This window comes from Melozone crissalis, unplaced genomic scaffold (assembly GCF_028551555.1).
Source record: "Melozone crissalis strain CALT ecotype California unplaced genomic scaffold, PUWL_Pcris_2 ptg000004l_1, whole genome shotgun sequence".
Taxonomy (NCBI): domain Eukaryota; kingdom Metazoa; phylum Chordata; class Aves; order Passeriformes; family Passerellidae; genus Melozone; species Melozone crissalis.
In genome coordinates, this window is record NW_026535782.1 from 2,355,014 (window position 1) to 2,372,600 (window position 17,587).

At 36.3% G+C, this 17,587-nt stretch overlaps 1 protein-coding gene across 4 annotated transcripts in view; it reads left to right on the forward strand.

The window, feature by feature from the left end:
- CACNA2D1 (calcium voltage-gated channel auxiliary subunit alpha2delta 1) overlaps positions 1–17,587 on the forward strand; it is a 368,426-nt gene that overhangs the window by 162,462 nt on the left and 188,377 nt on the right. For all 4 annotated transcript variants that reach the window (XM_054270558.1, XM_054270564.1, XM_054270555.1 and 1 more), the window contains exon 4: positions 11,457–11,516. In XM_054270558.1, the coding sequence (XP_054126533.1) occupies positions 11,457–11,516 (60 nt within the window). The remainder of the gene's footprint in view (positions 1–11,456; positions 11,517–17,587) is intronic.

Consider the following 17,587-nt stretch of genomic DNA (forward strand, 5'->3'; position numbering starts at 1 on the left):
GTGGCAGTTAGATTTTCATACAGAGAAAAGTGTGAGACATCCTAATTAAACACCTTTTGGTGGAAGTCATCATATATAAACACAAACCTCTTGTAGTAGTTATCAAATGTGTCACCTGTGAAAGAAATACTAAAAACAATCTTAATTGTTTGTTTACTTGTTTGTTTTGTAAAAATGGGAAGAAAATTACTGTTTGAATGTTAATTCAGATCTGTACATTAGTCATTAAGACAAACAGTGAAATACATTTCTTAACCATAGCTATAGATAATGTACATAATCATAGAAAAAGGAGGAAAATAACTGAAAGGAAAATACAATGGATTCACCCAGAGGATAAATCTGATGGACTATGGTGTTACTAAGCACCTAACACTAATTTTTTGTGTGACTTTGGTCACACTTTTTGGTTATGTCACCCTTCTGCTTTACTTTCCTTTATGTGTTAAATACTATTAGCAATATTTACTTCATAATGGATGGGAGAAGTTATTAAATACTTCTGACAATATGCATTAGTTTTACAGCTGGAGGTTTTACAAAGAAAAATAGTATTTTTCCCATATAATTCCACTTTAAAAGTCTTACAGTGCAGAAATATGATTAATGGTTAATAGTATACCTTATACAGGTTGTATTTTCTGCATAATCACAAGAATGCTTTGAAAGAGACTGTTCTGTCTGCAACAAAGAGGTCGTAAATTGTCCAGTATATGACATGTGCATGACAAAAGATGCTGAAGAGAAATCACGACCAACACAATCCATGGAAATATAAAATATACAATTTTCAGCATTCTCACCTTACATTTTTGTCTACTTCAATTTTAAGGTCTTTTTACATTACAGTCTGGAAGAATGGCGTACAAGAACAAGTAAATCCCATTTAGTCCTTTATAGAAAAAGTTTAAGTTACAAAGAACCTTAACTGCTTTTAAAACGTTGACATGTCTACAGTTGAACATTAAAACTCGAGCCTGTCCAGTAGAGAGAGAATGTTGGGAGTGCAACACTTCTTTTAAAACATATTTGGGAAAGTTTAGAAGCAGCTTGTTGTTACACTCCACGTGATAAGAGGGAAATGCAGAGGCTTTGGGTGTCCTGTTACCCCAGCTCAAAGCCAGGCACAACCAGGGCTGTGTTCCCAGCATTGCTGGATCTCTGGGAAAATAAAAATCACTCTTACACTTTGCTGGGGGAAGGTCATTTCCCTTTGTATTCAGTTTTCTCCAGGACTCACTATTAGACACTTTCTTTTGACTAGAATTACTTCCATTAGGGAAATGTTGCCTGAAAATAGCATGCAGTATTAATGTATCCTTTGTTTCTGCTGTTGCCAACAGTAACATGTTTCCTTGGCTCTCACCCCCTGACTGCTGATAAGATCAAGTTGATTATTCAGCAGCTATAGCCCACCACCTGCTCTATTTTTTTTTTTTTGTCCCTGACATGCAAAGCTGTTGAGACACTATCTTGCCTTGTTAGACCTACATTTGATATTCAGCTGTAGTTTTAAGCATATATATATATATATATATATATATATATATATATATGTATTTAAAAAGTGGATTCATTTTTGAACAGACTTGCAATAAGTCAAATTCGTTATTCTGTTTTCTACTTCGGAGTGCTGAGGTGAATGTGCTGATTTTTTTCTAAAATTCACAATTTGGTTCCACTATTCATGCTCTACATTTAATTATTAATACAGTTGCATTGTTCATAGGCCCATTTCTGGAAATGCTGCTGCAGATTTCAGTGCTGTCTTGATTTTATTATAAATCATTAACTACTTGGGAATTTATCATTATAGTGTAGGTTATGAATGTGTCTTAATGAAATAAAACATTTCTGTCGTGTTCTGCAGAGGAATAGATGATAAATGAACTCTGTTCACTCCTGTTATTTCTGGAAATTCTGGATTTTTCTCTTCTTTCTATAAATACCCATCAAACTCTGAGAGCTTAATTTTGGTGACATGGCCAAAAGAGGTATTTGCTTATCAGTTCAGCAGAGATTTTAAATCTCCAGCTTTATGGTCCTCTTTTGGGATTACAACAGCATTACATCTAAACATCTTTTGCAGCACAGAAAGTGTGAGTAAATCTAGAACTCACTACATTTCTCTATATTTAGTGTTTCCTACCTAGCTGAACTCCACTTTTCTAATTTTAGCAGAAGCTATAAATTTAAACAAAAATACTCCAAACAGTGTTTTGAATATTCAGTATATATTTAATACTGTTATTGAGTTGTATTGACAGTAAAAAAATATTATTTGATGTATTGTCATTAAATTCACATGAAGCTTTAGCATTCTGTGAAATTTGTTGTTCTGTTTGATTATATGAGACAAAATGCAACTGCTGTTGCATCCCCTATTGAATTAAAGGTAAATGACTTTAGTGTTTTTCTTGCATAAGTGATGCCAGTCTGTATCAATGTTTTCTTTTCCTTGTACTTTTCAAGGAGGTATTTACTTGATTTGGGTTTTTTTCTTTCTTTTCCCTTTAAAATAAAGGAGTAGCATGTACATGCTTCTATATGTCTGTTCATATTCGGATATTAGTCAGATTTCAGTGAATCTGCCAGCATGTATAAATTGATAGGTTATATTTTTTATTTTATTTTATTTTTCTTTATGATTGTTCTAAGTGCATAATTACTGAGGAGATATTAAAGGAGTTGTAAAGCAATCTGAACTGTGGCAAGTTATTAATTTTCTTTGAAGTCAGAGGAAAATTACCTTTATGACATTTTAGAACACTTTTTTTGAAGTGAGTTAATTTTGATATTTTAAAAAATGTTTATATAGTTATGATTTCTCCTTGAGCTGGTAGAAAGTATGTAAAAAAACCCAGGGTAACAAGTCATGTCTGCTCAATATCCATGTCATTTTCTAATCATGCCTGTGAAGTTACTAGTTCAGCTGTATAAAAGTTTCCCAAGGCAGGCAGTGAGCTGGAGCTGGTGGTGTTATGCAATTTGAGATTTGTTGGAGCAGTTGACAATTTGAGTCTAATGGTTTCAGCGTGTGTCCTTCACTTTAAGCCTGTTTAAAAATATAACACTAATGTGCCTTACATTTAAGCCATATGAATTATTAGAGTGAAAATGTAATAAGCTCTAAGGGGTTTAAGCCTCTGCAAATGAGAAGGATGAATGATGTCTTAAAAGAAGTGGTCTTCTGCTATTTTTATGCACCACTCTAGTGAAATTTCGCTGCTAGATGTCAAGATGCATTTGACAGACTATCTTACTCTTCTAATAGTTTTTCTTCATGCCTTTATCTACAGTTGTCTCTATCGTGCTCCCTTGTCTACTGAAACATTTCTGGCAGTATCAAGCTGTCATAACATTTCCCAGCTTCTCAAATCTCCTGATTGCACACATCCTAGAAATATACTCTGGCTTGGAAACTGAACTTCCTTCCTCCTTCCCTCTCCCTGTAAATGTGGAAATTCTGCTTCTCTACTTTCTGATGTGAATCTGCTACTCTCCTTTGTGCTGCTTAATAATAGTTGAATATAATAAATTTGTACACCCCTACTGCACCATATTAAGTGTGTCAGGTATTTCACACAAATAATATTTCATGCCTCATGGGCAGGACTCAGTGGTCCAGGGAGTTTTATGCTCCCTACATTCTTCATTGTGGCTGTATTTGATTTGTTCTCTGGTACTCAGATACTCCTCCAGCAGTGCCTTTGGACCTCTGGTTAATTTTTCCCTTTGTCTGCTCATGCAAGGTTTCTTTTCATTTGGTATCAATGGTATTGCTAGTTATAGTAAGGATTATGGACATTGCATACAAAGCTGAGGTGACACCAGTGAGTTTTCAGACAACCACAAACTGGTACTTGACATCATCCCCTGCAACTGCTGCAGGCTGCGCACTCACCTAAGTGCATATCAAGCTAAACCACTTTTCCAGAAGTTTAAATGAATGGACTTTTGCTTATTTATCTATCTATCTATCTATCTATCTATCTATCTATCTATCTATTTATTAGTTATTTTTTTCTCCAGGGATGACTTTCAGTAGTGTATATAGCTCCAGCACTTCTGTGATTTGTTTTCAGGATGGAAACAAAAAGTGACAATATCTTTTCATTTGACTACTTCTGAAGGATTTTAGATTCTTTCTAAAACTTAACTGAAAATCCTAATATATTATATTTGAAAGACTCTTCATGTCTCTTTTAGGCCTTGAAGTACTGCCACTATGCCACTTTCTCTTTTTGTCAATTTGCTAGAATAGCTATTTCTAGTTCATGTTTAGGGAAGGGCTGCTTTATGTAGTGGAGAAGTGTCACTGTGACAAATATTCTTTGGGCTTTATCCTTTTTTGCTTTCCTTATATGACATCTTTGTCAGTGACAGGTGATTGCACGTGACACTTTAGGCATCAAAAGCACGTGTGGGATGCATTTATTTAAGGCATCCCAATTTCAGCTTTTCCTGTTGAAATAAATGTGATTAGTTATGTCAGAAAGTGTTGGCTTTACCTAAAATATTGTAATCTCAAGTACTCTAGTTCAGATTTTATTTCCCATTGATTTCTGATCTTATTTCAACCAGTGGCTTCATTTGCTTAGGAACAAGACCGTGAGTAAAAGAATGTAGAGAATCGGCCTTATTTTTTCTTCTTTTATTTAAGTAAGCAAGAGAAATAAAGGTTGTCTTGAATGAAAAAGAATGATTTTCATTATAACAATTAGCAGATACTGAAAACCTTTAAAGCTCTGTCTTCTAAATACAAGGAAGAGGATGGTCTTTTTTTTCCATTAAGTTTCTTTGTAACCAATATGACAGCCTTTCTTTGTATATAAGGTCATCCTGTTAGAAAAACTGACTAAGAAGGTCTGAAATAGAATTATTTTTCATATGAATAAAGCAGAAATGTCTTGAAATGCATTAGAAAAGCAGACAAACTGTGGAAAATACTTTTCTGCTTACTTTTTAATTAAAGTTGAGTTTTGTAATCTTCAGCTAAATTAGAAAAAAATAAATGTAGCATTTTAGGTTGCTGTTAATTGTTTATCAAGTGGAAGACAAAGATTGAATTTTTACTTTGAACAGTTGTCCAGAGTTGTAACATTATCTTTAACATTAGCTTTTAAAAAAAAATTGCTAATTCCCAATTGTCTTAAAATACATAGACATTTAGGCCAGTAATTTTATATGAAGACTGCTTTTTGTAAGTATTACAAGGTCAACAGACCCCTGGTATACCCTTTTTCCATATGGATATGACTCAAATGTTCCCAGAGAGTAGCTGAGGAGTACAACATACATATTCTGTAAGGAATATAGGAGACCAATATAAACACAGTTATTCTGTGACCTTATGTGCTTCAGAGATCCTCATTAACAGAGCACAGATCACATTACCATCATGTGGCACAGCAGATGTCAGAGTAAAGAGAAGCTGTGACTTTGCAGTGTAAATACCTCAAATGTAACCAAGCTGCAAATCAGCAAAAAAAAACAAACAAACAAACAAACAAAAAACCAACAACAACAACAAAACAAAAACAAAAACAAAAAAACCAAACCCAAACAAACAAGAAAACCACACAAAGAAAAAACAACCCAAAAGACTATATTTGGTAGCTATATTAAAAAAATATTCTCAAGAAGATGTTTAAAGTTCTAGTTACCCTTCTGCTGAAGATTATGGCCTTTTTATAATGGAATACAGCAAAGGTTAAGAAAAAAAGTCCTTATTTGACATAGGGAAATATAAATTATCATGGGAAATTTTGTACTTCAGTGTTAGTGATTACAATATTTTTAAAAGCAAATGAATTTGCTTGAAAGAGGAAACATTAAAACTTGTGATTACAATTCAAATCACCATAATTGAGCATGTCTTTCATTCAGTCTAAGACACTGTTTTATGGCTGGGACTGTCTTATCCAAACTGACATGCCTCAGCTTCATCAAATCTAGAGCAGCCTTTGTGGTGATAACTATTATCAGTGCCCACTTGTTAGAAAGATCATACAGGAAATATCTTTATAAGTGACATTTAAAAGTGTAGTCGAACCCTGCTAACTCCTTCTTTGCCCCACTGGAAGTATGGAAATAAGACAAAAGAAAATAAATCCAGATGTATTTATATGAGGGTTATGATCTTGCTGTCTTTGGCACATCTGTGCTCACTTTTGGGTCACTGACCTTTCGGTTTACAGTTTTGTGTTGAGCCCACACTCTCTATGTGACAACCTGGGTGGTCTTTTTATACAATTGGGTACAATTATTAATAGGGTAATTCATGGGTATTTGGATAATTCATTACCAAGAATTCCTGTGAAAATGTAACATATGCTATGCATGTAAAGAAAAGAGAATCAATCTAGAAGAAAATAGTTCTAATTTGTTTTAATATAGAATGTGACAGCTTACTGAGCTGAGAATGTAATCCTCTGGACTTTGTCAGTCTGTATTAAACTTGTAGTGAAATAACAGTATCAGACTGTTATTGGCACTTGACACTTCAGACACCAATATATGAGTCTTACAAAATCTCTCCCTCATCTTGCAATTCATATCCAATTCATAATCAACTATGGAAGAAAAATATTTGTGTTTCAGACAAAGGAAAACTATGTATTACACCACTTATACACATACTTCTTGTGGCTTTTGTGCTGTTCATGCAAGAGCAGGTTTGAGTATTTGGATAATATTTTACAGTCAGGATTTGAAGGTCATTCTGTATTCTACGTTGTTTTTATAAGCTTGATATTGACATATTTTCCCATGGTACTTATTTTCTTAAAATAACCTAAAAAAATCCTTGAATTTTGTGTTTTAGAAAGTTGTGAGGTTACTGATATCTATTAACTCTTAAGATTACACATTTTATAATAGCTTAATATATCAAGAACTAGTTGAATATTATTTTCAAATAAAACACTTAGAGGAGAATGGGAAGCACAAAAGAAAATTATTTCATTGTAGTGAATATAAATTTAATTGGGCCGTTTGCTGACAGAATTTTGTGCTGGCAAGGAGGAGATAAAAATATGACATATGTGAGAAAAATGAAAGCTGGAAGATGAATAGGCCTGCTAGGGAGTTGATCTTTACAGATCAGATAAAGATTCTTGCTGTCTGTGCTGCATCAAAGGCTGCCTTTCAGAGATAGTAGCATGAACTTGGAAACTGGGGACAAGACCTTCGAAAATAGAGGGTTTTGAGATTGACAAGCAGCTGGGCTTTGGATCTTTTTTAGTTGTTTTCCTTTTCTATTATTTGTGTGTGTGTTTGTATGTGTATAATCTTTTATAATCCCTTTAAAAGTTAAAGAAAGGTTCATAGGCTGGTGAATTAACACTTGCACCTCATCTGGCTTTTCAATAGCTGTTTTCCTTTGAAGATAACCTTTCTCTTTGAAACATGTAAGGAAATCTAGTGGCAGGTACCTCTTGACTCCTTTCAGTTTGATTAAAAATATTTATTTTTGAGCAGTGACTGATTTCTAAGGAATAATTTTTTTTTTTTTTTGTAATGAGCTAAGTATTCCAGAAACTCCTGAAATAAATGCACACTGCACCCTACTAAGGAAAAAAAAAGACTACTCTGTTCTCATTAATAATTTTTTTAAAAGTTTAAAATAAATGGAAAAAAGGAAATATAGAAGTAATTGTTTACTCTTGGAAAATTTATTAAACAAATTGCATGTTTAATCAAAGTGTTTCCAAGCACCTTAAATTTGACATCAGCTGCTGTGTCAATCACACTGGCTAAATCTGGGAGCAGCCCCTCTGATCCCTTACTTTAAAAGCACCATCGCACAGCTGTCAGGCATCCTCCAAAGGACATGAATAGATGCTACAGCATTCTGTTAGCCTTTGCAGCCCTCTCTCCCTGGTCGTGTTTCCTCAATTTATTTACTAATTCAGAGTAAATCTGTGCTCTCCAGCAGACTGCACGAAGTAGGGTTCTTTAAATATCATGAAGTAAGCCAGAACACTTCTGTTACATGTTAGTTTTGTTTCTTTTTTCCATTTTTAGTTTTGTTCTTCTTTTCCTACTCTGTATCTGAAAAATGCTGTTTGTTCAAGGCATGAAAACATCTCTCAGCTTTCATCTGCAAGCAATACAAAGGGCATGGAGGAAGAAATTATTAAAAACTGAGAACATTTTTTAAAACCATTTCTTCTTCTTTTCTTACACATAAAAATTAATATCTCAGGATTTTAGTATTTGCTGGAGAAACCTGTAGGGAGCTGCAGTGGGTCATGGTGTTAAAGAAGCTGTTGCCTTATTAAATCCTCATTGTAATGAGAGGAAAATGGGAAGCTCCAGGTGTCAGCCAGCTGTTGTGCAGCTTCTCTGTCAGCATTCCCCAGAGACTCCTCCATCAACACAGGGAAGGCCAGACCTGACATTTCCATACCTCAAAAGGAAGCAGGAATGGTTTCTTTGAGATGAAAAATTAGTCTCCTTGTGTCACAATAAAAAGGACAAGTAACTTGAGTTTGCTTAACTGCCTGGCTATTTTCGGCCTAGGAGTGTTAACACAGGGTAATATGAGGTACATCCTAAATATACATTCCAGCTAAAGTATTGGATACATTGCAGATATTTTTTTTTTTTAAATTGATCAAATAACTGGAACAGCAACAAAAAAAATACTGATCTTTGGACAGTAGAGCAAAAAATTCTTTAGGTAAGCAATGATGAAGAAATCAAAAAGATCTCAACCAGTTGCTGGAATCTGTATGCATGGTCCTGTCTTGTTGTCATGTCTACTTTCATTATGGTGTCAGGTTTGGGGTTCAGGCAGTCAAGGAACAACTGTTTTCTCATTGGTTATTATTGTTTCTTAAACAGTTTGCTTGGACTTTCATATGAGCCTGATTACCATTAACAAAGCTCTGTACACATGCCCTGTATGCCAGCCTCTCATTTTGGAGGCTATTTTAAGGTGTAAAGCATTGTAGATATCGCATGTGAGGTTATTTTAGAAAGTTGCTTGGGCAATTAAGATGGCCTGTAACTAAAACCTGACTGAAAAAATAAAAATACAATTTTCTGAGGGATATTCTTTTTTTCCCCTTCATTTGAGACAAAAGAAAGCAACCCAAACTAACTTTTTTTTTATTATTATTATTAATTTGCTTTAAGCGTTTTTACTTTATAGTGCAGATTAGCTAAGAAATCTACCATTTGAACTGAGGAACTTCAAGCATGGCCTCAGTTCTTTCCATGGAAAATTCTTAGTGGTGTTGATGGTGAGTGTATATTTCTCTCCATAATCCATCTATCATTTTGTGCATTTGTGTTCTTCTGTCTTTTGTGGTTCTCAGAGTTCCTTAAGGCAATGGAGCAGAGTGTGAAGGAAATCTGAGGACAGTGTTAACTGCAGCTATTTACTCATGTAGCAAGTGTTATATCTTGCTTTGCTACAATCTGGTGAAATATGACTTAATCATCTTGAATTTATCAAAGGATATGCAAATTTAGATATAGAATGGGCTAGATTAAGTGAATAAATTGGATGGACAAAGTTGTTCTAGTGTATTACCAAAACATGAAATGCTGTAGATGTTTGTCCAGTGCAGTTAAGACAGAGTTAGACTGTGCTTTTTTCCAATATAATGAATGAAATGATATCATAATTTTTCTTTGGTTTAATGTGGTACTTGGTTACTGTGGCTGCACCTCCAGTGAGCAGTGCCTGTAAGATGCTGGTAGCTTTCTGTTAGATAGGAATCATTTGAATTGACAATAAAACAACTGAGTGGGGACACATTTTGTGGCAGTAGAGGACATAGTTGACGCTTTTTCTGGTTTTAAAGAATTATTTCAAACCTAAAAATAAGGAAAAGATCCTAAGTTCTGATTTTTGAAATGTGTCAATCATCCTGGTAGCTGTTAGAGCAGGGAGAGGGGTTGCCCTCAGGGGATATAAGGCACCACAGGCAGTTGCAAGGTCTGAGGTGAGGTTCTGACAGATCCATGTCTGGAACTCCAGCTTTTCTGGATTTCTGGTCATATTCCTTTTGCTGTTGGCAAGAACTGACAAGGTGACTCAACTGAAAGTGTGACTTAGACACCAGTTCATCTTGTGTAGGGATTGGTCTGAATATTAAAAGGGTGTCACTTTGGTTTTTTAAGATTTTCTAAGCCTTCTGATGTTGACATTCTTGTAGTGAACTTTCTCACACACTTTCTGTAAATAACTCATTGTTTTTCATTCCTTTGTGGAGGAAGAGAAAGTTGATGGACTGTTGGTTTGTCCAGTGTCATTGGAGAGGTGGCACTGTCACCCTCCAATCCACTGTCACTCTCAGCAAACTCTAAATGTTGGAGTCAGAGAATAAACTTCCCTTTTTCTTCACCTTGAGAACAGTGGTGTGCACTTGTGTTCTTTTGTGTCCTACAGGGAAAAAAGGGTCATCAGACTTGTTACACAGTAAGAATTTTCATCCCTACTTATCTGGTCGACATAGTCAGGATGTGTCTCCTAGAAAGGGACCATGACTCCTAAAAACAGTTGCTAAAATTTTTATTGGGCTGTAAAATAATTTATGTCTAAAAGTGAGTCACTCAACAATTAGGACATGGCTGAGTCCACATGAACTGCATTCACATCAGGTGGCTGCTTCTTCAGGGTGAGCTGGCTTGCTTTAGGGATGGGGGATCAGTGTGCAGCTTTGCTGGAGCACATGCATTACCTTGGCAAATTCTGTTTGCAAAATTGTAGTGAAGTCCTAAGAATTGTGTCCAAACAGGTTTTTTTCAGACTTATGAGGAGGAACACATCATCCAATCTAATGGATGTATCTGTACAAGAGATTGATTTGGAAGAGCAAATTCCTGTGCTTTTCTTTCTGTGGGGCTAAGTGAAAAGACTGGATTTATTCAAAGTATTAAATATGGGTGAATGCCCTCTAGGAACATGCTTGTTGTTACTCCCCTGCTGCTAATTCAATCCATGAGATCAGACTCCAGCCAGTCCCAAATTACTGACATTGTATGTATCCCTAATAATCACAGGGCTGTCAGGAGTTTCTATAATTGAAGCTAAATGATATAACAGAGAAATAAATGTCCATAACATGGTGTTTTAATATTTCAATATGTACTTGTCATTAGATAGTAGATTAAATTAATGCACAGAAGACAAGGTAGTGTGTGTAAAGAGAGAGTATTTTCAGCAGCATGTTGATGGATTTTGAACTTAACTGGAACTTCCTAAATTATATTGGAGTGAATGATTCTTAAATATAAATTAGTACAGAAAATAAAATTTTTTAGATGAGATGGTTCACCTTTACTCAAATGCATATAATTTTCAAGCAAATGAAAAAAGCATAGATATAAAATTTTTGAGAAAGATATGCATAGGAAAAAAGGAAAAGAAAAAGATTTTCTTTTTATATAAAGAATCAGTAAAGACTAAAATTTATGTCCTCTCTCTCTTTGTTCTTCAGCGCCTTGCTAAAGAAGCAGAGAAGTACCAAGCATCACATCAGTGGAGGGATGAGTTTGGGGTAAGCTTCAGTTTTTCTCCTTTTAACCTTCTTGGATTTTCTCTCCTTGAAATATTAACTGTAGTCTTACAAATATGTTGTTTATGTATCTACTACAGAAAGGGTTATTGACTATGAATAGACAGTTATTTAATTCAGTAAACAGTTTCAGTCAGGGTGTCTAGAGAATAAAATGAACTTTTCCCTTCAGAAGCTCATAGGGAGCTTCACAGACCAGAGATGTAGCTCTGAGTTGTACACAAGACATCTGTTTGCTTTGACAGACAAGAAATTATTACAGAGAAGACATTTGAGTGATGGTTGCTATCAGTTAAAAGTGCTTATTCCAAACATTGAAATATAATCACAGAAAAGATTTTTACAAGTTGTCTTTTTCTTGTGTAAAGAGTAAAAAAAAAAAAAAAAAAAAAAAAAAAAAACCCAAGCAAGAAAAGCTTAATACAGAAGGATTTGGTTATCTGCATGACTTGGGAGTCATAGACATTTCTATAGAATCTCTTTCTGTATTTTAATAACTGCATCTCTTTCTTCTATATTCTAGTACTGCTGAAAGAGGCCCAACCTGGCCAAACATTAAATTATCTTCTTTATTCATTTCAGGCTTTACTGAAAAAATAAGTGACATGATTTTAAAATTTACAACCTTGAGGTTTTAATTACCAATTTGGCTAAATTAATATTTTGCTGCATGATTATAAGCCTCTCAATCTTAGGCTATAGTTCCTGGCTAAGTGTCAAAATTATTTATTATGCCTTTATTCCATGTTCCTTCAGAAATAAAAGCAGATGGTACTTTTACATGATGCTGCTGCAAACCCGGACTGTGTTTGCACATCTATGAGAATGATTTAGCACACAGTTAAATGCACAGTGGTTTTCTAAGAATGTGGTTGTGGGTTTACCCCAGCTGACAAGTAAGCACTGCACAGGCACCTGCTCACTCCCAGTCAGGATACAGGGGAGACAATTGCAAGAGTTAAAATGAGAAAACTCATGGGTTGATATAAGCACAGTTTCATAATTAAAGCAAAGGTTGCATGGAGTAGCAAAGCAAAGCAAGGAATTCCTTCAGCACTTCCCATGGGCAGGAAGGTGTTCATCCGTCCCCAGGAAAATGGGGCTCCTTTGCCCTAAATGATGACTTGTGAAGGCAAACACCATCCCTCCAAAATTCTACCTCTTTCCTTCTCCTTCCTGCATGTTATGCACTGAGCAGGGTGCTGTATGGCATGGGATATCCCTGGGTCAGCTGGGGACAGCTGTGCACCCCCAGCCTCCTCCCTGGTGGGGCAGTGTGAAAACAGAAAAGGCCTCAGCTGCACAAAAACACTCCTCTGCAATAAAAATAAATAAATTTAAAAAAACACACCAGAATTGTCAACACTGTTCTCACAACAAATCCAAACTATAGCCCTTGCTAGCTACTATGAAGAAAATTAGTTCTAACCCAGTGAAAACCAGCAGAAATGTTCATTCTGATCCAGTGTTACTCAGGGACTTGAAGATCTGAAAACAGACAAAAAAGCTGGTGAGGTCAGGCCATGTAATTCAGAGAGGAGTGACTGACTTGAGGAGTGCAGAGAGTCTGGACACAGCCTGGGTGCTTTTAGCTGTGCTCTCTGCGCAGGCACAGCCGCCAACACACAGCAAAACTCACAATGCATATTCCATGGAGATGCTGGAACAAGAATGCTGCAGCGACCTTTTCTGCTAATCTGTCTCTCTTGTGACTGGAAAACAAAACCTGCAGGCTTGATGGACTCAGTGCAGAGCTGTGTGAATACACTCAGGATCTCATTCTAATCATTTTGCTTCTGCACTATATTGTGGCATCATGTCAACACCGCCTCAGCTTTTGTTTTTCTTTGTATCCTTTTTTTCACAGTACAAGTCAGTCGTAGAAAAGAGGCTTCAGGTTTTACCTGAGTTCATTTCCAAGGAGACATCTCAAAATATTTTGGAAATGTGATTTTATATTGATGTTGTAGTTCAGGGAAAGGCTATGGTCAGCAATGAAAAAAAAATGCAGTTGGATTTATAATAAAGTAACTGCAAGCTGATATTGTACTTCACTGTTTTGAATTTGGATCAGAATATGGTGTGCACCATATAATAACCTTGACATTAGGTTATGCAATTAAATTTCAAATAAATGTATTAAGCCTCTTATGATTTAATTTGTTCCATTTTTGCCAGAAGTAATCTTTCTTCTTTTCTGGCCTAGTTTTTAGAAAATGCCTCCTCAAATTAGTTTGCACACAGATCTTTTTGATAAACTTAATTTTCACTGAAAGACTCATTCTCCTAATGGCTCTGATGGAAAAAAGAAGATAGGCTGTAGAACTTTCTGCAGTTAAAGGTTCTTTAAGCTCTTCTGATAGCATTATGAATGGTCTATATGATGCTGCATGAGGTTCGTTTCTCATCCAGGATTTGGGTTTGGGTGATGAAAGCCCTTCCAGCAGCATTGCACATGAGTCACTGTGCAATGAAACTCATGGGACAAGCTATTTCTGCTTCTAATGAGCTTGTGATCAGCAATGTCCTTGACAGTCAGATTGCAGATGAATAAAAGCCTATGGAGTTTTCAGGAGAAAATATCACAAGCATTCCTCCTGGGGCAGTCTGTATGGGCTGACTTGAGTGGAACACATGCAAAAAAGAAAGGGCAGAGAAGTCTGACTGTGAGACCAAGGTCTGTGCAGAGCTACAAGGGATGTGTCAATCAAAAACCACCAGGGTGCCTGTTCTAACACCTTACTCTACATATGAGTGGGTTGTGCACAGTTCACAGCAAAAGAAACGTGCAAGCATTAATTTCATTTTCAGATTGATGTCACCATTATATATAATAAAAATTCAGCATCTTAGATATGATCTTTTGAAATAAGCTACTACAGGGAAAATAACCAAATTTACTTCCACAGATTTTTTTTTTTTAATTTCACTTAATAATCTAGTGTAAAGGCTGTCCAAATTGTCTAAAGTACAAAATTTGTTTTTCCTTTAGAAAAATAGTTGGGAGACTAAACTATTTACATACATACAGATCCACATCTACTAAAATTCCTTTTCTCTACAATTTCTAATTGAATAAGAGTATCATTTGTTCCAGTATTTTAGGTACAATGGTGTAATAAATTCCAATTGATTCAAGCAGACCAAACAATTAAAAAAATACAAAAAAACTTCAAATTGTAGTCTTTTATGAATCACAGAATCACAGCACGGTTTGAGTTGGAGGGAACCTTAAAGGTCATCTTGTTCTGACCCTGCTGCTGTAGATAGGGACACCTTCCACTAGACCAGTTACTCAGAGCCTCATCCAACCTGGCCTTGAACACTTCCAGGAAATTTCTCTGGGAAATCTGTGGCAGTGCCTTGGCACTTCCACAAGAAAGAATTTCTTCCTAGTGCCTAATCTAAACCTACCTTCTTTCAGTTTCATAGAATAATAGACTATGCTGAGTTTGAAGGAACTCATTAGGCTTATCAAGTCCAACTCCTGGCTCTGCACAGGACACCCCAAGAATCACACCCTGTGCCTGAGAGTTGTCCAAACACTTCTTGAACTCTGTCAGATTTGGGGATGTGACCACTCCTCTGGGGAGCCTGTTCCAGTGCCCAGCTATGGGGGGACTGGGGGAAAAACCTGTTCCTAATATCCAACCTAACTCTCCCCCAGCTCAGCCTCAGGCTGTTTCTTTGGGTCTTGTCAGTGGTCACAAGAGTGAAGAGAGAGTTCCTTCCTCTCTGCTGCCCCTTATGAGATTGTTGAAGACCATACTGAGGTGTGCCCTCCTTTTCTCCAGGCCTCAGAACAAACCCAATGGCCTCAGGTGCTCTGCCTAAAGATTCCCCTGGCTTTTCTTTGGACATTCTCTAATATCTCAATGCCATTTTTATATTGTGGTACCCAAAACTGCTCCCAGCACATATGGTGAGGCTGCCCCATTGCCTGGCTGCTGATGCTGTGCCTGAACCCCCCAGAACAGGGTTGGCCTTCCTGGCTGCCAGGGCCCTGCTGGCTCATGTTCAACTTGCCATCAACCAGCACCCCCAGGTCCCTTTTCCTATCACTGCTCTCCAGCCTCTCATTCCCCAGTCTGTCTGTACATCCAGGGTTGCCTCATCCTAGGTGCAGGATCTGGCACTTGTCCTTGTTAACCCTGGTGAGGTTGGAGTGCCCATCACTCCAGGGTATCGAGGTGTCTCTGCAGGACCTCTCTGTCTCTGAGGGAGCAGACAGTTCCTTCCCAGTTTGGTGTCATCAGCAAATTAACTTAGTATTCATTTGAGCACTGCATCCAAGCCATTAATGAAGGTGTTGAGGAGAAGCAGGCTGAGGATGGAGCCCAGTGGGACCCCAGCAGTGACAGTCCCCAGCCTAATGTCCCCCAGTCACCTTTGTGCCTGACCTGTGAGCCCATTGCTCATCCACTGTGTAACTCAGTTATCCAGCTGTGAGATGGACATTTTGGAAATCTAAAATAAGTTAAGAGCATGCATCTTTACCATTAGTAATGCATCTTTACCATTAGTAATGCATATTTACCATTAGTTTTAGCTAAGTGACAAGAAAAAATATAATTGTGGATATGGGTATTTTTCACTGATAATTAAATATCAAAACACTTTTGGAAATGACTGATTGATTTACTAAAGGTACAAAGTTATTCAAAGTAATATTAATAATAGTAACTAAGAATATCAAATATCTTCTAAGTAAAAAGGGTGAAAAAAGAAATATTGGATTATGATATGTAATTTCCTGATGAAGCACAAAGTTGGTTAAAATAGTTAAACTGCAGTTTACTTGTATGTCATGAAAATAATACTTACCTATTAGAAAACTATTAGGTCCCTAGAGAATATTTGTGAAGTTTATGAAGGCAAATCAAAAATGCCTAGCTTCAGGCAAATGGAGAAATCCCATTCTCTGTTTCCCTCTGCATTGGTACTGCCCAATTCCCCAGCTGCCTGTACAGCTGAAGGAATTAAGCCTGAATATTTTAGATTAAAGCAGTTACAACTCAGAGGTACAAACCAATAAATCTAAATGAAACAGCCTTGTCAGTTTGAAATTTCTTGTACCCTCCAGATTGAAAGGGGGATGCTTTTGACAGCTGTGATCGTCCAATTATTTTTCTGAGATAGAGACTCATGAAAAAAATATATGCAAGCTGAAAGAATGAAATGGAGAATTCTGTATGAAGTAATTGCTGTTATTCCCCAAATGAATCTTCTACAATTACATTTGATGCCACACTTGATTGCCTTGCAATGGTTGGTTAACTAAAGCAATTTTGTTTCCAGTTGGGTTGCTGGATTAATTGTACTTACACATGTAAAAACATAAGGGAGATCTCATTGGTATTTTAAAAGGGGAGTCTGTATGCATGACCTATTAACATCCACTTATTTATATGGAGACTGAAACTCAAACTTTTAAGACTTATTTATCGTATAAAAATGCCACATGAAAAATTCTTTCAATATGCTTTATCTTTTAGCCAGTAGTGTAATTTTATTTTCTTCTGTGTAAATGATGATTTTTACCTCTTGGTAATTTTGAGACAGCATCTTCTCTGACAGTAATATGTAGGCTGATGTTCATGTACCAACTGGGCTTAAAATAATGACAAAATGTCATGGGAATAATACTTTGGAATTACGGTTTTTTTGTTTATCTTTTACTAGTAAAAATTTTGGCTGCATAAAACTCAATGAAAAGTTGCTCAGCAAAGAAACAAAAGATGCAAAGGATAACTAAGATAAAACAGGTTTCCCATCACCGGAGTTGATCCAAGTGGTGACCTACCAGAGCAGTAGTAGGTGTCTCTGTCGTATCTTGCAGTTTGAAGATTTTCAGGACTGTCTGTAGTTTATTGTGGATGCTACAACAATGCTAAAACGCTGTATCCTGAAAGCCTCAGCTGGAAAACAAACAAACAAACCATGAAACTCTCAGCTTTGGCATGCTTTCATTATAAAGAAGCAGTTTACTAAACATATTTTGCCTCTTGAAAGAAGAAAAATTCTGTGAAGAAAACAAGCTAGAATCCTTTTTC